Genomic DNA, 27,110 nt, shown 5'->3' with positions numbered 1-27,110 from the left:
TTTTGAAGTTACCGAGTTAAAAAAATTATCAGAGTAGAATTTATGCTTCTTACCAACTAATTCTCTAGATAAGTCCTTTATAACCCTGGCACCTAAGGATTTTTCAGTAAGATTTGAAACTTTACCCGTATAAATTTGAAATTGCGACATAAATCCTGTTTCGTCACTTCTTACCCACACCTTGTATCCGCTCTTGATCGGTTTCATTGGCATGTATTGTCGAATGCTTTTTGAATCGTATCATAGATTTGTCTATGGCTTGGTACTCACTTGGCATAAATGAATTTTGATAAGGCATCAAGGAGTGGGCAAATTTTGTAAAGCTTGTCATAATTGTCATTTTGCTTTTTGGGTTCAGTTGCGTTGTTATTCAAATGTAAGTTGCTCAACAACCAGCCAAAGCGATCCCTGGACATGGCAGTACTTATATAATCATCTCTAAGTTCAATTCTGGACGACCAATAATCACGATAGCTGGGTATAGGTTTTAAGGAACACTTTTATTTCAGCTGAAGTTGTTGGCAAAAATGAACTACAATTGCCACCTTGTTTTTGAACGGCATAAAGGTTAGTTTCGATTACAATTTTTTCGATCAGATCCAACGTAAACAAATGCAAAAAAATATCAGTAGGACTTTCTAGATCTTGTGGTATAACGGGTCTAGTATTTTCAGTATATGGGTCAACCTGTGTACAAAATGTTGTCTGTTTTATCCACTGTATTGTAGTATTTCTAAGCTGTAACTGTAATTGCGCCAAAGGAACCTCATCTTCAGATTCCCATTCATAGTTCGGTATAACTACAGCTGCAGGTATATTTTGCTGTTCCTCGACATCTTCTAATATATCAACGTCCATTGCTATAATATCCAAATTGTCCTCACCGTCACAAATATCATCTTCGGTAACGGAAGACACCTCTGATTCGTTATCAGATGGTATGCTACTGATTAAATTTTCAAAATCGCCAGGAGGTAGATTTTCTAATTCTTCCCACCTCCAAGTAATTTTGGACGGACCTGAAAAAAAAGAAATAAACTCTCTGTGAAATAAATCACTAGTAATAGAAAATATACATAGAAAATGTATATTTCAACTCTTATTAGATTTGGAAATCATCAAGAACCGCCTGAGACTATTATAGTTAAAGTCTTTATTTCAAACCATTCGTAAATTTCATATAAACGTAATAAAAGTAATGGGCATAACAAATTGATGATAACTATCAAAACAATTAATTTCTAACAAATAATTATAAAGAAAATATGTTTTTACCTGCTATTTTTTATCAAAACCACTTCAAAACGTGAAGCAAATGCACTTGTTTACACCAAAACAAAACAATCCTTTCACACTAACCAAATATCGAAATAAAAACCGAATATGAACGATAATCGCAGTCTCTGGTTATCATATTCTCTAACTAAGAATTATGCATACTGTCAATGTCAAATATAATTATGCATATTTTGGTTTATTATGTCGAGAGGAAGCCATCCAGAGAAGTGTATGGTGCACTGGTGTTACTGATTGGACAGCTTCGATATTTCTAAGCAAGTTAGATACTGATCATCAGAGCAAACATACAAGATCAAAATCCGTAGATTTATTTGAGTATTATTGAGACCCTATCAAATTGCTAGAGACAATACACAATTCTAAATTAATTACATTAAACGAACCAAAAACGCACACATTGAACCTCCGGAGCGTATAAAATATCCAAGTAAGTCAACTACTTTTCAATTGCTAAGTATATTAGCTAATGAAACTTATCAAGCAATCGTTAATAAATTTGAAGATGCAATTTTTTATTTATTATAAAATTTATATATATTATATATATTAGCCGATATTTTGATATGTTGTGATCTAACTCCCTCAAAATGTTGTAATTTAGGAAAGTTTTCTGTGTTTCGTTAAACTGAGGAAAAGATCGATACTTTTCTAATAAAATCACTGTCATTTTATTCGACAAATACAAATTTGAAAAACAAAGTATGAAAGCTACGACGGTGCTCCTGTCATGTCATGAATCTATTGGAGATGTTGGATGTATTTGTACAGGGGCTACGAAAGGGAGCCACACACATGTAGCGTATGGCTCTTTTTTGCAAAATGAATAGAGAGCTGAACAAATACTAAGAGCACACACCCCAAAACACAATACCATATCTCAGATGAGACTCAATAAGAGCATGGTAGGCAATTTTAGCCACATCAAGTCCCAGAGAATGTGTTATTAGTCTAATAGCATAACAGTTTGATGATAACTTCCATATTAAAGAGGAGATATGATTTTTAAATTTTAATTGCTTATTAATCGTCAGACCTAAAAATTTGCATATTTCACAAGGACTTATTGTTTCATTTTGCAAAATGACAGTTCCAAGATTACATTTAAAAGTTAATCTATTAGATTCACACCATGACTTTACAAGAATTAAATCTTCATCGACAATATTCTTCAACGTCTTGGTGTCAGTGTCATGCCAAAGTAATGTTGTATCATCCGCAAAGATAGTAAATTTGCCCCTAATTGGAATTTGAGAGATATCATTGACATATAGCAGGAACAATATTGGTCCAAGAACAGAACCCTGGGGTACCCCCGCATCCATATCCAGACGGGATGACATATCATTGTCAAAGTATACCCTTTGTGTATTTCCAGATAGGTAAGAACGAAACCAATCGAGAGCAACTCCTCTGAATCCGTAGGTTTCTAGCTTCTGCAGTAGTATTCTGTGACTTACACAATCAAACGCCTTAGATAAGTCACAGAACACCGCCGCCGCGCTCTCCTCAGCGTTCAATCCTAAGTACAGACTCTCCAAAAAATTGAAAATATTATCAGATGTACCCAGTTTCATCCGGAATCCAAATTGCTGATGGTTAAGAACATTATGTCGTTTCAGAAATTCCATCATCCCAGTTTTTACCAATCTCTCGTGGGAAACATGGCTATGGATCTAAAATTTGATGGGTCATCATAGTTTCCACCCTTAAATAATGGTATAATCAAGCCATCTTTAAGTAAATGTGGAAAGGACCCACTTGAAAGTAAAACATTTATCGCCTCAGCCAAAGAATTAAGGGTTGGTAGCGGTAGCGCTATTAGGACCTTTAGTGACAGCCCGTCCCATCCACAAGAGTTCTTATTTTTCATTGAGGATAGAGCTTCCATTATTTTACTAGAATCTATTGGTCTAAAGAAAAATGTTTCAGGCACCTTAATGTTGTGTAAGTATGACCGCGGATCTCTAACAGACTGAGGCAATAATATTGATAGACTCAAAGCAACATCCTGGAAAAAATGATTGAGTGTTTCGGCCGACACCGTGCTATTAGAAACAGAAGGGTTCCCACGTTCACCTCGTAAGTCATTAACAATTTTCCAAGACTCTCTAGACTTATTTCTTGATTGGTTTATTTTACATGAGTAGTATAAGTTTTTGCCAGTTTCACTGTATCGCGGTAAATTTTGCGATTTCTATTAAAGTAGGATATGAATCTGGAGTTGTCTAGGGCAAACTTTCTTATGGAGTGCAAGTCTTCTCCTTTTTTCCCTAATTGTCATCATGGGGAAAGTTGACTCAAAAACATCCAATAAAGTTGAATGGAAATTCTCAATAGGATCACCGTTGTCAAGTATGATACCATTCCAGTCTATTGAATTACAACATTCTTTAAATTTACAGAAATTTTTTCTACAACCTTCAACAACCTTCTCCACTATTTTTTTCTTGAGGTACACTTTTGTCACTTAGAAGAAAGGAACATAATACGGCCTCATGATCAGACAACCCACCATTTACAATTCTACATGCAATCTGCGCTTCACAGAGCGTAGAGCAAACATAATCTAAAACTGATGATGAATTAGCGGCATCACTTTTAGATTATGTTTGCTATGCTAGTGATAGAAAATAGCAAAAGTCCACTTCGTAACTCGAGTAATTTTCGTATTCAACTTCTGAAAGAACTATTTGGCCTGAACCTTGAACCAACTAAGTACAATGAGTATGTACAACGAGTTAGCCTTAACGATTGAAAGCTGTGGAAGCTATAATAAAGAATTTTTTCTCTTAATTTGTTATGGTGACTTGTTGTTTTCAGTGTCATAAATACTGTGCATGTTCTAATGCAATAAAAAGAAATAAACTTGATTATGGCTCAAGGATGAATTTTAGCGGTATAAGAGAAACCTAAAGATTTGAGAAACGAATGAGACTTTCGTTGTTAGAGAAAGAAAAAAGAATATTTTACGAAAAAGCTGTCGTCTCCCTACTAGAAACACACGAAAAATGTCCAATGAATTAATATGAAGTTATGAATTTTATTAACTAACCACTTACAAGAACCATAGATAAGATCTAAAAGAAGACGAATTAGAAACCAGCGCCACTAATTTACTAGAACCAGTCAGTTTCTCAGGAATGAAGTTTTCACAGAATCATGATTTCACGAATAACAATTCGCTATAATATGTAGAGTTTCTATTAGAAAACAATGTAATGGTGTGTTTTCTCCGAGAGCTGCAGTTTGATTAGATTGTTTTTTACTTTGCCTATAGGTTGAACTAGAACTTAAAGAATGTGGTCGTGTATCTCCTTTGGCTGAAAACAAACTCTATGATTTTTATATTTTCTATGTACAAAGATCAGTTGCTAACACACTTAAAATTTACATTCTGCGATAGAAGTTTTTGCTGAACAAAAAGCGTGGATTCAAATTAGCATGATCCTGATAACCTGTGTTCAATAAAAGATGATCAACTCTATAGCTAATAATGAACTAAAGCACTGGGCCATAAAAACTGCTGACCAGTTACTGGCGATATGCCAACATCTAATGACTTATCATCGGTAGTCATAAACGAGATATTTGCAGGGAAATTCTCCTCGCGTCGTCTAGAAGTCCGGATTTGACACCACCAGACTTTTTTCCCCTGATAGATACCTGATCTACTAGGATAGCTGAAGAGTCAAATATACTGCAATAAACCATCCGCTATATTGCTTAATTGAAGACCAATATCCGAGAAGAAATTATCGCATGATGTTATTTAAAAAAAAAGCGTACCCTTAATTTAGCAATATAGTAATTAAATGAGTAATATAGTTGACGGTAACGATAATCTATTTTGCTGTTGATTTTATTCCAAAATACCGCAAAATAGAATATTGGTGAAGGCAACTATATTTACTATAGCAATTGTCGAAGAAAATTTAAAATACCAATCTATCGAACCTCAACTTTTACCTACATTAGACTTTATCAGATTATCTGGTACAGACCAGAGAGTGACAGGTATTCCAATTCAAAAAATAAAAAAATATAGGCACAGAAGTAGAAAATATGCAAGAAATTGGTCTGTTCATGTAAACAGACTCAACTGAACCAGCAGAACAAGAACAGAGAATGACTATAAGCATTACCATGTACCTGGAGCAAATAGTCATTTCGTAAAATATTTCATCTCTTTAATTAGAGAGTTAGTAGAGTAACACGGACTTTTCCACCAGCAGATCTAACAACTGTCAGAATGCCACGATATAAGTTAAGTATAATGTTAGTCAAAGTCAATTTTTTGTACTTGAAAGTGAGGCTTTGCAAAAAATTTGCTATGGAAAGCTTATTAAGAAAAATGGTATCAAGTTCATGGACAATCCGAAGAATCTTCGTTAAAGCCTCTTTTACAATGGCAAGATTGCCGAGATTTCAAAGACTGCCACTAATCTATAAATAATGTTCCAAAACCTAAACAGGTTCAAGCTGGGGCTAAACACATGGTACTAGGCCAAGTGTCTCTCAGACCGTAATATATGGCATTCAACATTAGTAATAAGATGGATAATTATCCACTGCAGACAGTTAGCTCTCGCGTTGTCAAGAGTCATTAAATCCTTGTAGACGCTTCTTACAAAAACAGGGTAAGACTCAAGTGGATTTCCTTGCCAAGATGACCTCCGCTTTCAACCAGTAGGGCCGGAGCCCTTCGTGGATCTGACCGTGGCGAACATCAAAGAACTAACAAACTAAAACGGAGAGGTACCGTAGAATGGCCTGCTAGATCTCCCGATCTTACCTCTTTAGATTTTTTTATGGAGTCATCTGAAAACCGAAGTCTTTGCCACAAGGTCTGATTCCCTTAAAGATCTCCGAAATAAAATTATTGACGAATGTCAGTTAATAACTCCCGAAATGTTTGCTAATGTGCGCTGCACAGTTTAGCATCCCCCAAAATTAGAGACTAACTTCGCCAATAGAAATTGCATCAATGATGATGTGCTTTTTTTTAATGGTGACTTCAGATAACATGCAAATATTGGAAATTGTTTACTACAAAAAGACATTAGTGATTTCCTTGGGTTTTGTTAGTAGTGCATTGATAATTTTTATTTATTTACCTAATAATACAATGAAAGGGTCAAATATAAAAAAAACAACGATAATAAGTAAAAAAAGATTTACACAAGTACTTTATTTTCTTTTAAATTGATAATTCTCACCACTGTACAATCCGCCCAGCTGGAACATATACCTCCTAAAGTCTTACTTGTGACACCACCATATCGAAAAACAATACACAAACAATTACTGAGATAAATATAATTTAAAAAGAAAAGGAACATAAGTACTTAACTACCAGTTACTCAGACACTCTTAGTCGCTCCCACTCTAATCTTTATATATACATCAAAGCGACTCATAAACTTAATTAAAACCCCAATTAATACAATTATTTACAAGAGCATCATCATCATTATCATCCTCGTCAGATTGTCACACCTAAACCGTCTGTAATCCTTTCGTAATACTTTCCACGTGTTCCTTCGCTTTTAATCGGAGGGCGGCTATCGAGTTAGTTCGGAGATCGGGTGGGGGAGCCGCCCCTCCGCCGGATGAGGGCGAGTGGGCGTGGGCCATGGGAGGCGGCGGCGGATGCGAGCGGGAGGCCGGATCGGCGGCAATCGGAGAGGTCAAGTAGCTCGGGTACCCGGTTTGCGGATGACTCAGGAACCCGGGGAGGGCCGAGAGTAAGGGTGGCGAGAGCCAAGGGTCGATCGGGAGGGTGAGGCTGGTGCTTCCCGCTCTCGAGAGGGTCGCCGCCGCATGGTAATCGCTCAAACCCAGTCTGGCCGCCTCCATTTTTTCTTGTCTACGCCATTTTGCACGACGGTTTTGGAACCAGACCTAGTAAAATTTAAATTAAGCATAAGTCAATGTTGTTTTAGTTAAGTTTCCTATTTTAGTTTAGATTCAGACGATGGTAAAAGTAAAAAATACCGTAATAAGGGTCAAAGGTTATCAAATAAATGCTGTATGTAGTACTCTTTATACCTAAGATACCATGCACACTTTATTTGAAAATTCGCGTTCTCGATCGGTTTAAGTAATAACTAGAGGGTGTCAATTTGAAAACTTTTAATGCATATATATCGAAAACTAAAAAAGTTAGAAAAGCGCAATTTGGTACAAATGTTATACAGATAAGAAGAACTATAACTACCATAATTTGGTTATGGGATAAGTCACCCCTTGGGCCCGACGCACCCCAACCTCGAAAAATGTGTCAGATTGTACTACACACTCAAAAAAGTCAAAAGTAACAATCATTTTATTATTCTGATAAAAAACTTTATTTACTAAGATGAAATGCAGTATGTTGGAATACAGATATTAGGTCGTACCAGAAAATAGGTGTTTTGCGGACTGTGGCGTGTTATGGACCTAGTTTTAAAATATATTTTACATTATATATCGTCTTGTGACTTTTCACCGACTCACCCAAATACTTCACACAATGGTTTACAGTATAGCTGAAATATAGTTTATATTTATGTTTCTTAAAATCGTTGTACTTTAAGGACTGCTGCAATATATAACGACAGAAATCTTTTTAAAAAATGCCAATAAGTCATACTGACGCGAGGCAACTAATCCTTAAATTTTAAGAAACAGGTTCGGTGGAAAACAAAAAAAAGTGTTGCCGTGGAGTAGGAAATGAAGCGGCACAAGTAGAACTATTAGTCACTATAATTTGTCATTCGATAATTTGAGCTTGAGTATGAGCTATCATCTCGAGGTGCTATCACTGCTGGTACTCTTATGGAAAAGCGTCAACGTTTAAGGTTATATTTGAAATTAGAGAAACTTTATACCTTGCCGATGTTTGAGGTAATAGAATTGTACCCTGATAACGAAGTTGATATTTGTACAGGAAAGTGTAATTTATTGGAAAGTACTATATCAGGTCTTAGTAAATTAAATATTAATAAAAAGTATAGTAGGTTGCGGTCTAAGGCCTTACATATCCAGGGTCGTTTCAAGAAGTTATTAGAATTTCACCCTGATTTTTCTGAAGATGTAATGAATTTGTCTACTCAGTTAAATTATAGAGGAAATTTTGTAGGTGCCGGTTATTATTGAGGCTTCTCCTAGAGAGAACTCCCTTCTGGATCATCCTCTTCCTGTTTCTCAAGCTCAGACAGAAGTATCACAGCATCTTTCACCCAATGTGATTCCTTTGACGGTATCTGAAATCCAGGTCCCTCTTGTTCGTTTCGGCATGCTTCAATTCAGTTCACTCGAACAGCACCAACTTTTTGTGACCACACTTCGACACATTTAGTTCAGTCACTTCACACCATTCCTTCTACGAAAGTTATTTCACAGGATCCAGTTAACCCAATAACGTGTTCTCATTATTCCCTATCGAGGAACTATTCCTTTCCTCCCCAATCTAATTCCACCTTGAAGCGGAATGTACCCGTGTTTACTTCTGCTAATGCTAATGATGTCACGAATCCGTTAGGTTCCGATGAGCTGGCGAAGAGTTTTTCAACAATTTCAAAATGGCAGTTACACTTTGAAGGTTCTGGCAGTGTTACCAATTTTATTGAGCGTGTAGAGGAGTTGGGTTTTGCTTGTGGAATATCTTGGAATCAGCTGCTGCATTGTGCAGTAATTTTATTTTCGGACACAGCCTTGTCTTGGTATAGATCAATACGCAGTAATATCAGGTCATGGGAAGAATTGAAATGTAAACTTAGGTTTGCCTATTTATCGTCAGAATATGAGGAGGATATTTGGTGTGATAGGTGGAAGGAATAGAACACAAGGTCCAGTGGAGAAGTCGGTAATCTTTATTGCACAAATGCGAAACTTGTTTCGAAAGTTACGTGAACCTCCATCCGAGGAAATGCAACTTCGCATTATACGCCGAAATTTGCTCCCCTCATTGCAAAATCAACTTGCACTTCACAATTTCACCAACATCACAGAGCTGGAACTTGCAGCACAAGAGATTGAGAACATCCAATTGCGAACTCAACGCATAAATTAAGTCATTTCCGTACAAACAAAATGCAAATTCTTTAGGAATTACGTGAAGACGACCCTGACTAAAAAATAGAATTTTGCGAGGAAATGACAGAAAAATTACGTATTACTCCCGAGTTGCTAAAAAATATTTAACTAACTTACTTGAAAATGTTAGAAACCACCATTCAACCTAAAATTATTGATAAAATAGAAAATCTGTTAGATATTCATGGGGACAGGAACATAAACGAAAATTTACGCCATCTGATTACGTTCTTTCTGTGAGGCAATTTTTACATGATGGGTTTTCAGATCAGTGGATTGCGAGAAGAGATCCAATGGGATGGCCGGCAAAATCACCAGATCTAACACCCCTCGACTTTTTTCTCTCTGGGGTGACTTAAAAACTGTTGTGTTTAAAACGCAACCAGCTTCACTCGATGATCTTCGGCAACAGATATTATAGAATGTGGATCTTCTATAATATCATTCCATGTGTTTTAGAATGTGAAAAATGAGTTTAAAAATAGATTATACCTTTCTTTAGCCCAAAATGTATTACGTTTTGAGCATCTAATTAAAAAAAGTTACACACAACAGAGTTTATTTCATTTAACTTATACTTTTCTTTGACCTTGTATAAAATTTAGGAAGAATGCTTGTGCAAGTGAATACTATTCCAAAAGATTTTTAATTTAAGGTACCACAAAAGGGGTGGTACTATTTAAAAATTTGGGGTTGGGTGCTTCGCGCCCAAGGGGTGACTCACTCTGTAATCAAAGTATGGTGGTTGTAGTTCCCCCTACCTGTATAACATTTGTACCAAGCTGCGCTTTTGTAACTTTATTAGTTTCAGAGATATTTGCATTGAAAGTTTTCAAATTGACACCCTGTATATCTTTTAAATATATTGGATACATAATTATTTTAATGTATATAAATATAATAAGACCAAATTAATTTTCTGTATAACTTCTTTTTCGATTTAAGAGGGAATCACTTATTTTGGACCAATATTGTTCTACGACCTCTTCAATTGAAATCATTGCGATCTCATTATTAATATCGTATTTTAATTTGACGTCTGGATCTTTGAGTGCTTCAATTTTTGACAGTTTTTTATCAGGTTTCTTTTTAATTTTTGCTAACTTTATTCGCATTGTTGAATTTTTTTTCGATGCTGCTTCTAAATCATCTATTGATCATTATATAGTCAATCTAGTTGCGTACAATGTGCTGGTTAGTATCTTGTGATGATCGCCAAGTGTAAAAGCACCGAGGTGGTAGGTACCAAGTGTTCGTTATAACGAATTCGTTCTCTTGGCAGTAGGTACTCAATTAATATATCATCTCTATTTCTTTCTCCCAATTCGTATGACTTGACTATGTTTTCTACACCCATAAGGATATTTATTTTTCTGTGTCTTATTACTTTCAGCGCCTTATCTATGGGTTGGTAGAATAGTTCCAGGTCTTCATCAGGTTTATCGGCAATTCTTCTTTATATTTAGATTATGTTTGTGTCAATTGGTTGGCCATCCAGTTGGATGAGAATAACACGATCGGAAATTGGGACAACAGCTTTGATTGATGCTTGTAACCTTCCATCCAATAAATTTCCTTTTCCATCTCTATGACTCTCTGTTCTCACTTGATTGACTCATTTTTACACCAGTTCAGCGTATCTCGCTCATTCAATGTTTTCAACCTGTGGATTAGATTTTGTAATTTTCTCTTCGGACCCCCTGACCACTAAAGGTATGCCCGGCATTGGGAACCATTTATTCTCATTGCTTCAACATGACAGATATATAAAACAGGAGATATTAAAAAAAAATCATGTAACATTTTGCATGCAAATCAGTTACCATACTACGACAGGATGGTAATAAAAGGGTGTGGATTAATGACGTTTGGTAAGACCGCTATCGAGTGTAATTTTTCTTCGTTTATATTAAAACTAAATTTTATCTAAATGAGTAAAGTGAGCGGTTTAAGTACGGTAGTAAAAAAATATACATAATTATAAGTTTTCTAGAAAACAGAAACATAAAACCATAAACCAGACCTTAATTAAATTACAAACAAAAGGAACGGAAAATAGTGGGCGATGAAAGAGGCGATAAATCCGAGCAAATTTCCTTTTGCAACTAACGACTCTATATAGTTGCCAGCATGCATTGGGGAGAGGGGGGTCAGCTAGCTTAATAAAGCTTAATGTTTGCTCTCGACACAATTAGCCTGCGACCAGTTAGTTAATATCGTGGTAATAACTGAGCGGAATGCCTTCTGGTAACTGTCGCATAACAAACAGTGTAACTAGTTTTAAACAATCGTGACCGTCGTTTGGGGTCACGTGACGCGTCACGTGGCGACGCAAATTACATATTATAGGGCTGATTACTTGGTTACAACAAAGCGAGACGCAGTGACGTTGATATGTGTAGCTGCCAATTTATTTTAACATGGCTTAGCGTTAAATACGAGCGAGCACGGCCCGCACACTACCCTCATTTTATTGTTCGAACATGCTTATTAATTAAATCGAATGCGGATTCGGAAATACAAATACGGGTGTTTGGTTACATTATTAAAAGTTCTGTTTGAAAGAAAAGGCAGTTCATTGATAAGAGATTTACTAAGTAGACAGTATTTTTCTTATCTCCGACTGTATGTCACCTACCCACGTGGTTATATTTATAAGACTTTTTTTTTTAATTTGGATAAAGCTTTGACTCAGTATAGCACGATATATTAGTGGATAATATAGGAAATAACACTTTACTGAAAGTAAGCAATGTGTAAAAATAGAAGATCATTATAGTACTTTTAAAAATATAAATTGTAATGTTGGTATTTCTGAGATTATTCAAAGATATCTTTTAAGAGTGATTTTTCAAAACCGCATAAATTTTCTACAGACTTTCTTCATTAAGAATCACGAGTTTTTACAGTAAAATAATCATAAAACATGTAATGTAACAATCAACACATCCCTACTGTTATAGAACATTTATTTAATATTTTGACAGTAGTCGCGTGTCAGTAAGTGAAAAATGAAATTATTCCCCATTACTCTTCTAGCATATAAGGTATAAGCCCGAACTTAATAAATATACTTAGACTGCTAATGCATATGGCCACAATACCAAAAAATAACCGCTGCCTGGTGACCGCCATTTTTATAGTGATTGTGTCTTTTTGGTGTTGGTCACTCTAAACATTTTCAGTGTTGCCAACAAGAAATATATTAAATAACGGTAATGAAGTTGACGATGCTGACGTTTGACGTGTGACCTGTTACGAACTAAATTAATTTTTTTCATTGACATTGTTTTTAAACCATCATTGGGACTCTAAAATCACGACTCGACATAATTATATCATCGATATGACTGATTCTAAATAACATTTCTAATTGTGAATAAAGCGGATTTGCAAACGACACGCTTGGATATATGGTCTGTATCAGGAGATAGCTTTCGCCTTATTTAATACGTAGCTTATTTAAACGTAATCTGTCTGTGTTGTTTATCATAGAATAATTTATAGAGTTTATTTCTACTATATAAACCTTCACTAATAATTACAAACCCTCATAAAATCATCTATATTTAGATTTTTATAGATGTTTGTACCTATTAATGTCGAAGCTTTGTTTATAGAAAGTAAAAGTAAAAATAGAAAGAAAATAAAAGTGTTCTTAACTAAATATAACTTTTTATTTTGGTTTTTTAAACATAACCTCCCAAAAACTTTAATTGTTTTATTTCCTTACAATTGGCACACCTGAAATTTATCAGAGTGACCAACATCAAAAGGACACACTTATGGAACATGGCGCGGCCACCTAGGAGCCTGGAGAGACATTTTATTTCAATATAAGGAAACTCATGTAGGGAGTAGATCAAATGTACTTGAGAAACAGCATTTTCAAATGCTTTTACGATCACTAATGGAAAAAATTCAAAAGAATAGGGCTGAGATATTAAAGTCGAGATTTCGGAAATGCGGTATCGTCCCTTGCGATGTAACACCGCTCTTGGAGCGGTTAACAACAACTAAGCAATCTAATTTGACAACTGCTAGCGACACAAATAAATCAAGTTCGTCGGATATCGAAAACACTTTCATTAAGTATTTAGAAGATAAAAGACAGGAAGCCACACAGCTTAAGCCACGTAGGAAGAAGAAAATAACGGGTTCAGCAGGATACAGTATTGCCCATTCTGAAATTAGTTTAACAGATCTAACTGGAGAATCTACATCCACACCTCTTCAAGCTGTTGAACCAGAAATCGTAGATGATTCAGAGGAGGACATTGTTTTGGACGACCACTTTCCACTAGGCAGGGATTCATCAGATGATGAAATAAATGAGATGCAAGAGATGGAAGAAGAAAAAGAATTTAATGAAAGACTCGTCTCAGGTTCTCTTGGAACAAATATTGTCGAAAAAGTCAAAAACTCTGGATTAGATGATGTTAAAAAAGTTGTTGGTGAGTACGTTTTATTTTTTTATGAAGATCATATTTATCCTGGAGTGATAACAGCAATAGAAAACGATGGAGCGATGATCAATGCTATGGTCAGATCGATAAAGTTTTGGAAATGGCCAGAAAGACGTGACGATTAGGTGCCAAACAATAAGATAGTATTCCATCTTTGATCTTACAGAAGAATTAAATAAAATTTTTAAAATCTTTACATTTTCAAAGGCTTTGCGGTTTCTTATTATAAATCCAAGTGACCTTAAACTAATTTAATTGATCAAAAATCTTTGAGAGTTCATTTGGTATGAATGATTTATTATATCCTGCTTTCTAGAGTACGAAACTATAAAACACTTGAAAGTATTTAAATTTAAGTTAGCTTGTTTGGCACAACTCATTCAGAAAGCCTAACTGACCCTGTAGTTGTTGACAATCGGAAATAATAGAAACTCGACAGTAGATTTTTAGGTCGTCAGCAAGCAGTAACGTTTGGCATTCAAGGCATTGTGCTGGGTCATTTATAAATTGCAAAAATAATAAAAAACGTAAATTTGAGCCTTGAGGAATCCCAGACTCACTTTATAAACTTAAATGCCTCTACTTCAACAAATGGATGAATGGTAGATCCAGTAGATCCAAGAAGTTTTATTAATATTTCTTTGAAAATCGTAACTTTTGCAACTTCTGTAATAAAATAAAAAATTAATATAGGTCGATCTGAACAAATGCCTTTTGAAAATCGGTATAAATTACATCGGCTTGTTCCTCATTATTAAGGGTGGAACCGAAAAACCGAGAAAGATACCCCAAATTAGTGACGTATGAGCTATTCTCCATATGTTTGTCAGGGAAAATAAATAGTTCAAATAATTTAGAGAAATTACACGAAATAGATATCGCTGTGTAATTAAGTAAATTATATTTATCTGCCTTTTTAAAAATTGTTGTGACGCGGGAAGTTTTCGACAAGTTGGAAAACTCCCAGAGGTGATAGAAACATTAAAAGCAAAAGTATACAGGTTCCATAAGAGCCTGAAAGCAAACTGCCTTACGATAAAGCTGGGCATAAGTCCACTTCGGGAGTTAATTTATTTTTAAGTTTTTTTAAGGCAATGACCAGATCCACTTTTTCAATTTACGAATCTTAATGGCTACTTAAATTAAAGCTCTGGTGAAAACTCCTATTTTGCCTGTAAAAAAACCAAAATTCGATGCTTTCTCTACATATTGTAACGATATAGATCACGCTGGATGCTGATTATCCGTCATTCTGGAGTGACACAAGTGGCACACCGTACGACGTCTCTAAAGATGCGTAAAAGATCAGCGAATCTTCCGGAATCATGGTCAGCCGAGTATATAAGGAGCCGCGTCGCCGCTGGGAGTTAATTGACAGTCCAGTGCAGTGCAGTTCGGAATATTGGAGCGATGTTTAAATGGGACAAAAATAGTAGTAAATAAATAGTAATTTAATTTACACATAATGAATGGTAGAAGAGCTAGAATATGATAAATTTATTGAATATCATTTTTAATTTATCTGTTGATTAATTTCCTTAAGTTTTTTCTAATGTTATTAAAAATCTCTTCAAAACTATGTCTATTTATTCTCTCTCTTTGACTAGAATCTCCATATTGTACCTGAAAGGATACTTTCCTCTTCGGCTCATCTTGCTTGGTACAGTTCCCCGGATAATATTATTTAGAATTTTGCAAACTTTATTTATTTCTAAAAAGTTGACGTTCTGAGAATTAAAAGATTTTGATATCTCTTGGCACACCTCATGGTGTCCAGACTGCTCAATACTAATCGTCATTGTCACTTGTAAGGGAGAATGATATTAACCTTAGGTATAGCCTTCCTTCTTATTATATTGGCTATTACGCAAAAGTCAAACTCTTCTCAATGTGATGACGACCGCATAATTAGTCTAATGTCACACGACCTCAAAGTATTCCTAAGAATAATGCATACACTGATTTTTATAGGAAATGTGAAAAACAAATAGGTTACACTCAATTTGAATGTAAAAGGAGAATCAGTGGTCAAAAAGGTCTTTTTTCACTGAACGTTCTACCACAGAGATGTAAAGATATGAATATAGATGCTGAATATCCGTCATTCTGGAGTGACACAAGTGGCACACCGTACGACGTCTCTGAAAATGCGTGGAAGGTCAGCGAATCTTCCGGAATTATGGTCAGCCGAGTATATAAGGAGCCGCGTCGCTGCTGGGAGTTAATTGACAGTCCAATGCAGTACAGTTCGGAATATGGGCGTGAGATTTAAACGGGACAAAATCTCTTGGTACACTTCATGGTGCCCAGACTGCTCAATAATACTCGTCATTGTCACTTGTAAGGGGGAATGATATTAAACTTAGCTAAAGCCACTTCCTCCTTATTATATTGGCTATTACGCAGAAGCCAAACTCTTCTCAATGCGATGACTACCGCATAATAGTCTGATGTTCCACGACTTCAAAATATTCCTAAGAATAATCCATACACGGATTTATCAGAAATGTGAAAAACAAATAAGTAACACTCAATTCGAATGTAACAGTAGAATCAGTGGTCAAAAAGCTCTCTTTTTCCTGATGCATATGCTTGTGTCATTAACTATTGTAAAGTATTTGGTTTCATTAAGCATCAGAAGATGCTAGATATAAAGAATAATGAAGATGGCGAAAGATTTATTAAACATCATTAAAAGGAGAAAATATATCGCTAGCCATGAGAAGCGAAAAATACGAATTACTGAGGCTGTTAATTGATAGAAAGAATAAGGAAAGAAGATCTGTGGGAAGACGTCAGAACTCTTGGCTTAAAGATATTAGAAGATGGTTTGGGTGCACTTTAACTGAGACTTTTAGGGCTGCTGTATCCAGGACAATGTTAGATATATGGAACGCCAAACTTCGTCAGAAGACGGAGTGATAAGAAGGATTACGCATGTAGGTCTTCTGATGAACCTGTTATGCTCTGACAAGGCCAATACCCCTGGAAAATCGAGTGAACGATAAGCTGAACACCGCAGCTCTCCTTCACGAGTTCCTCTAGGATCTTACACACTCCAGCTTCAAGTTCATATTTTCAGTCATTAAAAGCTGCTCAATAACCCTGACCCTAACGGTTGTATTTACAAGTAACCTTCAAAGAGAACTCAAACATTAAAAATGAAATAGAATGATTAAATAAAAAGATAAACTAATAATTTATCTTTTTTAGTGGGCCATCAAACTATCAATTATTTCAATATAATACAAAGCAGTAAAAAAAATCAATCAATACGCAAACATCATTAAGCCTATAGGGCAACTTTTAAGTGACAATACTCTTTACCGAAAATCAATATTTAACAAACAATAAACGAAGAATAGACCTAATAATAATAAAATAGGCTACTTCCATTAACAAATAAACCAGGTGTTTATCTAGTAAATGGATATAAAATTGGAGTTATACATTTAGAATTAAATATAGCTTTTTGACATGCTGACACGTTAAGTAAATATAATTTATAACCACCTGTTTGTCTGTCTATCTATCTATCTATACGGATCTAGTCCCCGTATTTCACTAATTTCTTTTCAATTTGGAAAATTACATGTCATTTTCGATCCAACTCCGTTTATTACACGGCAAAATGACAAATTATTTTTAAAATAAATAATGGAGTTACCAACTTAGTAAATTGTTACCGACTGAATTATTTATCGGTCGGGGATATTAGGTGCTTATAACTATAATAAAAAATAAAGTGCCTTGTGATGTTAATATGGAATATTAGATGTAATTAATTATACTTAGGAAAAATTCATTTATACGAGTGCTTTAAGAGGATAATAGCATTTAAATGGATTTTATTAAAAGTGTAAAACCTAACGCATTTTAAATACCCATTTTTTTTAGAAAAAATTGCTACTTACTAAATTAGGTTTGTAAATGAGTATTATATAATCATATTCGACTGCAATAGCTCAGCTTTATTTCTTTTAGTAGGTAGGCGTAAATTAAAATATTCAATACACGAAAATAGCCAACTGATTTATTTACACACTTGCACTACTAAACACGACTACTTAAGATTACTAGAAACACTTATTTTCACCGTATCTATTTATGTCCAATTTAAATATCGCGCCAATATGCCGAACTCGGCGACGCGGCTCCTTATATACTCGGCTGACCACGATTCCAGAAGATTCTCTAACTTTCGACGCGTCTACAGAGATGTCGTGCGGTATGCCCTAGCGAGAATACCACAATCGACTGGTATTCTCGGCATTTGCAATATCGTAACAATATAAATATACTCTTTTTAATTTGATTTTGTTGTAGTTATTTCTCATACCTTGTAAACATATTTTGAGTAAATTTAAATTCAGCTCAATACTAAAAAAATACAAATGAAGCATATGCTACCTCTGTAATACTCCGTTAAACCGAGTCAATATAGTGTTATACAAATCGCTCATGTTTTATAGAATCTTTCCCTCTTTTCCATTGCTTTACCTTGAAGAAGCTTATAAGCCGAAACACATTACGTCGTGAATTACCACCTTTATTACCTTCTTTTTTTTTCTTTTTAAGGTTTAACATATTTAAGAATTCTACAATGTTTTGTTTCGTTAAATTTTATTTGTTTTTTATATTTTTATAATTTCCTTTGTTTTAGGTCTAGTTGCAAACTGTTTCATCTGAAAGTTTGCCAGTTTTGTAAAAAACAAAAAAAATTTATTGATTTAATTTAATGGATTATTTTAAAAACTGAAATATTTATTTGTGATGTGGTACTTATCTAAGAATCTTTTATTAGTTTTTAGAAAAATAATTTGGGGATTAAACGTTATGAAATTTATTGTTGGAGATTATTCACTAGAAAGAAAATAATGCTTTTATGTTCAAAAATAAATGTTTATTTTTAAGCATTACTTAAAGTAGTCATAACTTAATAATGTATGTTGCGAAAATACAAAATTAAACTCTAAGGCTGCATTCTTCTTCTCCTATTTCACGTAAAGAGTCTTAAGTTCTTTCTTTATAACTTGCAGCTTCCAAAGCAACTTTAGAGTAGCTTAATCTATAATCACTCTGTTCTTCTTTATAGTGTAGTATTTTTACGGTTCGTTTAGGTGTAAATTAAAATACTTAATGCATAAAACTTATAGATATAAGACTTATTACGCACTTATTTACTAAACACGACTAGAAACATTTATTTTCTACTGGTTATTCGATTTAAAATTCGCGCCAATGTTGGGACTTCAACTGGCCTCTTAGTGGCGAGTGTTAAGTTTCCACGTATCTCCAGAGATGTCGCGATGGGCATACCGCTTGTTCAACCGAGAAAACTCTCGAATGTCATAGGATTATTAAGTAGAATAGGCCAGAAAGAAGACAATTGATTGCTGGTATTCCGCAGGGCTCGGTACTTCGATCAAAGCTTTGGAACTTCTTGTATGAGCAGGGTAAAAACAATCGCATTTGGAGATGATCTTGGTCTTGTCGTTAGTGCTGGGATAAGAGGGGAGCTTATTAGTGATATAAATCTTTTCTTCAGGAAAATTAATATCTGGATACGAAAACACCACCTTGTGCTAAGCCCTGAAAAAACCGAAACGGTCATTCTATGCGGAAAGAGAAAACGAGAAAATATTATAATAGTGAATTGTACAGCGAATTTGTTTGCAAACTTTCACACATCGGTTATAACAACTGCCCATCAAAATGTTGAATTAACAGGTCATCCGAAGAAAAAACAAAACAATACTAATAAAAATATGATAAACATGAAATTATAAAATCTCATCTAAATTAGTCAAAAGGGTAAATTAAGGAAAAACTTTCCCCATCATTAACTCCGGGTAAAAGCAGTAAAGAGCAGTTAATTGTTTACGAGTTGTCTGCGTTTACCCTCGGTGATTCGACGCCTGCGAAAATTGCACCGAGGGCACAGGGGGAAAACAGGGGCGGCAGAGGGAGGATGGGTTCAGGTTATTTTACTATGGTTTTCTCTCCCCCCTCGGTTCACATCATTTGTCTTATATACAAAAACCGACGTTGGCTTGACTGGGGTCGCTTTTCTCCCGACAAACGAATTTTCTGGACGGTTGCCTCCGTTCCATATGTCTCCGTTCTCACACTCCTCCTCCTCCACTATATATATATACATGTTTAGTGGTGTTCATTTGGTAATGCGATCCGTGTCAAAATTTACCATTTATATTGAATGTGTTGATCCCCGTAATCGTTTCGCATTAGAGGGTGTGTTGTTCTTTTCGTTGGGTTTTCTTTCGGATTATCATGATTTCGCAGCTAAAAAATTTAACGAACTGTGTTTTTAATGATTAGGTACTCGTCATCTTATTTTCAGTTTTAAAATGAACCCGATGTAACGATGTTTTTATGAGACTGGGCTAATTCTGTCCATGATACATGCACCACAAAGTTGGCAAGATCAAAAGTGTTAAACATCAACAGAGTAATATGCTACTAGCAATCCAAAAAGAAGGTGTTTCAATAAGAGGTTTTTCATGTTATTTGAATTGCCCGCCACGTTTGACAGTCATAATGTCACATGATTATGACGTGGTCGAAAGTTGACAAATGATAGTTAGTAAACATTAAGCTTTCACGGTAGAACAATGCGTTTTGATTGTCAAAATTGTTTATCAAAATGGTTAAAGTTTTCTTACCACTATTCGTATATTGCGTCCAATGTTTGGTAGAAATAATGTTCCTAATTCAGCTAATGTGAAAAGAATAATCAAAAAATTGGAAATTACTGGTTCAATAAGTGAAACACACAATATGAGCTCGTAGAGGTCGTTCAGAACAAAACAGAAAGGACAGAGACGTCAATTCGTTATCGGGTACAAGAATCGGACACTTTAACAAACACTCTTTAGCGAATTCTCAATAAAGATTTATGGCTGCATGTCCACAAAATTCAAATGACTCAACAACTTCTGCAAGCAGACCATAAACAGCGAAGAAGATTCACCAATTCGATCCTTGAGCAACCTGCTGATTTTGCCATCAAAATCATTTTCAGTAATGAGGCCCATTTTCACCTCGATGGCTTCGTTAATAGACAAAACGGTGACACTGGGGCTTAGAAAATCGTGAAAATAAATAACGTGTCATTGTAGGATGTGTATTAAGGCCTGGAGGAAAAATTGAACCGTTTTTCATCGAAAACGAAGAAGGCAATTCAATACAGGTGAATGATGTTTCTTGTTTCTTATTTGGAAGCTATTGATCTTGACGACATGCGGTTTTAGCAAGACGATGCCATATGTCATGCAGTCCTTGAAATATGAACGATCTTATACGATTTTACTCGGGTCGTTTCATTTCCCAATTTGATGACCAGAATTGGCCTCCACGCTCTTCTGATTTAACGCCTTTAGACTTTTGGCTGTGGGGTTACCCGAAGTCACAGGTTTATGCCAATAAGCTTGCAACCATCAAAACACTGAAAGCCGAAATTAGCTGCTGTATCAATGTAATGTATTTAATTTATAAAAAAAAACTAAGTGGCGCCCTCTTATTTAATAGTTATAATCGAGTTTATATTCTTTAATAGCCAGTCATAAGTGAACCTTCGAACAATCCCAAGCCTCCAATAATTCTGAGCTACCGTCTGCAAACTCTTGGCAAAATAGTAACACTGTAAAGTTAATGCCACAGAAAATGCTTCACCGCTTTCAGCAATTTCCCGGGGAAACCAAAAGCCTGCAGCCATCAACAATTGAAGAAGAATAAAGAGGAAAACGGAAAAGTAAAACCTGTTAATAACGAAACAACGGTTGCCATTGTATTCACTGTCGATAAAAATGAATGGCGTTCAAAATGTGACATACTCACCTTGCTAAGTTTTATTATCTATCCAAATCTTGGGCATCCTGCACCAAAATTATGAAATAAACAGTTCTCTAAAGGAACAAGATTAAGGACTATAAATTATAAACCATATTGGCCACTTCCTGCTTCACAAACTTCGGAAATAAAAAACTGGCCTTTTACGTGCGCTTCTACCTGCGACACGGGAACAAGTCCTCGAAAAATGGATGCAGTACCGACTAAATAAGTAATGACCCCACCTCTCGCCTGAGCTGTCAATGTCAATCCAATCAGAGAAAACATTAATTAAGACCAACCAGAAGAGTGACGGACCGTCAACAGAAAGCATGAATAATTAAACCAGGACAGTAGTAATATGTCATTGACAGTGTGAATTTAAAGAAATATGAATAAAAGAAGTTGACTGAAATTATTAATATAATTATTGAAATCACTGAAATTTCAATGGAGCGTTAGTGAAAATACAGAATAGAAAAATAAAACGCTACAATACCGCTACATGAATACAATAACGTTATTGAAAATTTCGCCAAAAGGGTACGCATATGCCAGCAAAGCCATGGTCAAGATATCTTAATTCATAAATAATTCCCAAATGTATACTTTACTCTTATAGAAACACCTTTTATAAAGATCCAAGGATCCAAGATTAATACCAGGACATAACGGAGTGAAGGATAATTAGTATGCAGATGAATTGGTAAGATTAGACCAGTTCCCTCATCTCCAGGCTTAGAACCAAGTCTTGGTATCAGCAACAGAAATTGAAGAATGCCAAATATTAGACTGTAATGTCTTTAAAGCAATGATTGCTACAAGACGTACAAAGAGTTTAGAAAAAATCATTGACATCAAAATGGACGTCTACGCCCCATCAGCACGAGGAGTCTACTTCATTTGTCCAAATTGCAGAAAAGAGAGAAGGGAATTGACATCTCTGATTCTATGCATACATAACCTGTAAGAAAAACAAAATTTTAATTTAACTTGAAAGACCTTAATGCACCATATTTCTTAAGCATTCATAAGTTTTATAATCTATTAGGTTCTTTGAATCATCCGTAAGTTCAAACTGAAAAAGAGTAGGTATGAAAAACAAAAATTTCTTTCAGGCATTGGCTGTCGAAGACCTGGCACAGCTTTTTCAAAGGTCCAAGTGATGCAACCATTTTTATTTTCAATTTTTTGGTATTTATTAGTTGACTAAATGCTTTATCTCTTCAATCGTATATGCAAAGAAATGTAATTTCAATAAGTCGTGTTTGTTATTTCTTTTACACATTAAGTGTAAAGGACAGGTTCTGAATACGTTCACAAGGTTTTTCAATTAACTGTGGATAACCAAGTTTATTTCTTAGTATTTTCCATAAAAATATTGATGCATGACAGTCACTTCGTGCTTGCCATGAATTTATGTCATATTTGTTTAAAGGTTTTAATTGTGGAAAATCTTATGGGAGATAGACAGCTGCCCGTCTAACTTCTAGTTAGTTACTTATTATATTGGGTATTACGTCACTTATAGCAAAAATCAATTTAGAAATTTTTATCTCACATATTTATTTTCATATTTCTTTTAAATACGTGAATAAGTCTATTTTCTTCTTCTTTTCAATTGTTGAGCGTGTGAGATAAAAATTTCTAAATTGATTTTTGCAATAAGTGACGTAATACCCAATATAATAAGTAACTCATTATGAATTCGTCACAACAATACAAATTTTACTTAACTTCTACTTGTTTTGCAAATGTTCGTTAAACATACTTAACAGCCTAGGGACCAGACAATTGCACAATATTCAATCGTTGACCTGACTAGGACATAATAGAGCCTTTTTAATATTTCTAAGTCATGAAAATCTTATGCTGATCGCATTATTCAACTATACTTACATTAATAACTATAAGTTCTTGAACTTTTGGCAATTACATCCTCGATATGTGGAATAAATTAAAACTTAGATGTCAAACCAAGATCCCGGATTGTGTCGGATCTATTGAGGATTAAAGGATATATCTTATTATCTATTAAGGAGATATTACTTTTGCAGATGAAAAAAAATAAAATATAAACAGCCAGTCTTTCGAGGTTCCTATAGAGCTTTTTATAGTCTTGCAGCATTTTAATCGCATAGTTAACTTTAAAGTCATCTACATCTAGGATAGATCCGAGCGATAGATAAAACTGACCCTTGTGAGATGCCCGACCTTGCTAAATATTCGACATACATGTCTCCAAATACAGACACATTTAATTTCCAGTCTGAAATATATGACTGAAAAAACTGCAATAAATTTCCTGAAACACCAAAAGTAGAAAGCTTTGTGCTAAGAACAGAGTGGTCAAGTCAATCGCTTCAGGATAAACTCATGTTGTGATGGTGGTATTTAAGAAAAGAGAATAACCTAGGCATAACTTAAATGGATATGGCACCTTACTTACTTCTACTATGACTACTGGCCAAACGATTCTATCAAAATCCGATTCCACGAAAACTCTTTAATACCCAAAATTTCTTAGACAATCATAAAGTAAGATTTAATAATATAAACGGACTTTCAATGGCCTGTAAGTTTAAACTAAAAAAAAGAATACGAACAAAAAGAAACGAAGCATCAGGCATTCTGGCTCTCGAAGAGCTGGCACCTTTTTAAAATCGAATAAGCGGCTCCTCCAAGGTCCAAATCACCCTATTAAGGGCTTTTATCGATACAATGGGCCCTCTTTGTTAAGGTCTATTATGCAACAATCGAGCAAATGAGTTTGTATCAAGCCGTCGTCGTTGAATATTTCGGTCGGGGAGTGCGCTCAGTCGAGCACGAAAGAAGGGGTTGCTCGTATATGAGCCATATAACCTCCGCTTTATCTTCTCCTTTTTCGGTTTTGCGACTGTTTATTGGAAATCGCCCCCTCGTTCATTCAAATATGCGTGTGTTTGTTTATTACTTTTATTTGGGGTTATTAAATTTTCAGATAATAGACTGACGGATCTTTGAACCTTATACACGTCAATTACTTTTTTTTCTCTCTTTCTTTCTAATCTGAAATACATAATTTAAAAAATCGTGTTCTACTGACGTGGATTTTACATCGCTTTTTCATGCTAGTATATACCAAATTATCCAAATCGTCTTGTAGAAATGCCCAGCACTGATGAACAGTCTGAGATAATTGACTTTGGTTCCAAAGAATGTTTCATTAAAGCATATCCCAGGCAAGCTCAATAGGGTTTAAATCGGGAAATTGAGCGGACCAGTAAAACACGAATTTTTTACATCGATTTTCCATAAGCAATAGCAAATTATCCAAATCGTCTTGTGTCAATATCCAGCACTGATGAACAGTCTGAGATAATTGACTTTGGTTCCAAAGAAAGTTTCATTGAGGCATATCCCAGGCAAGCTCAATAGGGTTCCAGCAATGTCCAGCACTGGTAAACAACTTGAGATAATTGACTTCACAAAATTTCGTTGAATCATATCCCAGGCATGCTCGATAGGGTTCAAATCGGGAAATCAACAATAAAAAAACGAGATCCCAATGGTCACCCTCGAATTTGGGACAATGGAATTCGATATGTTGCAAATACTTTCAGTTAGAATTAAGAGTAAAAATTATCATTGATTTGACTGGATATTTATCTCATCTTTTTCCTTCTTTCTTACATATGAGCACAGCTCCTGGGGATGGGATGAGATGAAAAAGAGTGAAGAACTTTTTGATTATAATGCCAAATATCTGATAGCGAAAAGTGCCACCGATGGTAGTTATTTAGGATTTTCCCACTTCCGATTTGATACTGATGAAGGCATTGAAGTATTGTATTGCTATATGAAGTCGAGTTGGAAAACCACATCCAGAGGAAAAGCCTTAGTAAATTCATGATGCAAGTATTGGAGTTGATGGCTTTTAAAAACAACGTGAGGAAAGTGTATGCAATACCAAACTATGTAAATCGTCTTCTACAAATGCCCAGCATTTATGGATAGCTTGGGATAATTAACTTTGGTTCCGAAGAATTGTTCGTTGGAACATAACCCAGGCATGCTCAATAAGGTTTAAATCAGGAGGTTGAGCGGGCCATTACGAATCTGCTCTCTTCAATATCAATGTAAAAAAATAAGAGTTTTCGGTAAAAATTAACTCGAACTTCAAATATGATACTAAGGTCAAAATGTTAAAGGTTGCACTTGACACTCTGACGATTGATCGATCAAGGCATGCAGCACTTGCTCAGCGTAGCATATCTCTAAAATTTGAAATAATAGACTGTAAACAGGGTTTATTTATTTGACCTTGTCAAGGTCCCACTATTTTTTTAAATAATCATGTTAAATGTAAAATAAGGGTTCAAATTTAAAAACCGAACTTAACGTGTAAAATTTATCTCAAGATAATATCCAATGGTACCAAATGGTGTCCCTCGTCAAGTCGTCAAGAATATCTTAGGTGTTAACTATTTTTTTGCAGATTAAATATTTTGACAAAAATTAGGTTCTATAGATTAAAATGGGTTATCGTGTATGATATTCGACAGATACCCGATGGATATTCGTTTTCCGTATCTGTTACTTCATCCGCTGGATTTCCATTACATTGAACATCAACTTCCTTATCAATAAGAATTACGATCTTGCTTTCTATTATTCGTTACACACTTTTAAAACTCCCAAATATATACTTTAGCATAACATATTTACGAAAGAAAAATAAGGGAAAGTGGCTGGTGCCAAGACGCCTTTCCATAATAATACCAATAAGCTCGAGTCACTACTCTCTCTGCTCGAGGTTTAGAGGACGTCAAGCTGCGTCTCAACTAAGCCACCCTCAATGGCATGTCAGAAACAGATTTTTCTATTCTTCGGCAAATCTTTAATACTGGAGCCAATTTAACTGCCACTGCGACGTCATTATAAAATATAAAATAATCTCGGCGGATGACTTTGAGGTAATGGTTTTCTCGTTTTTATTTTATTTTAATTAATAACGGTCGTCCTGTTTATTTACCCTTTTTTTCAGTTTCTAACTTGTAACAATTTGTTTTTTACTAATACATCAAAGGCACCATCAAAGAAATATTTTATTCAGATCCAGAAAAGGATTTCCTGATATAATCTTATTGTAGACAAGCTCGCTACATTATATTTACGTATTCTTAGCGTATAAATAGTGTCGTTCACGCATCCTCGTGGCGTTTGCGTGCAACATCTTCAGTAAGTTGTATTATCAATGCTACTTTTGACACAGAAATTGCTGCTTTTTTTTTTTAATTGAAATGCGTTGTGACAATGAAAAAACCACTGTCAAGCCGCGAAACTTCATCGAAGCCTATTTTAAAATTTTGTGCAGCTATGGCCTTCGATTCGTTATCAACAATGAATTCGAGAACGCAGCATATGTCATGTATTAATACA

General features: G+C 35.0%; 1 protein-coding gene across 1 annotated transcript in view; it reads right to left on the bottom strand.

Annotated features, from left to right (window-relative positions):
• Window positions 1-6,599: 6,599 nt before the first annotated feature.
• Window positions 6,600-27,110, bottom strand: part of LOC126744799 (retinal homeobox protein Rx-like) — a 70,052-nt gene continuing 49,541 nt past the window's right edge. Inside the window, exon 3 of the mRNA XM_050452359.1 lies at window positions 6,600-7,200. Coding sequence (XP_050308316.1) covers window positions 6,796-7,200 — 405 coding nt within the window. The 3' untranslated portion in view covers window positions 6,600-6,795. The remainder of the gene's footprint in view (window positions 7,201-27,110) is intronic.

Source organism: Anthonomus grandis, chromosome 14 (genome assembly GCF_022605725.1).
Source record: "Anthonomus grandis grandis chromosome 14, icAntGran1.3, whole genome shotgun sequence".
Lineage (NCBI taxonomy): Eukaryota > Metazoa > Arthropoda > Insecta > Coleoptera > Curculionidae > Anthonomus > Anthonomus grandis.
The sequence above is the reverse complement of the archived record's forward strand: the minus strand, read 5'-3'. Positions and strand labels throughout refer to the sequence as shown.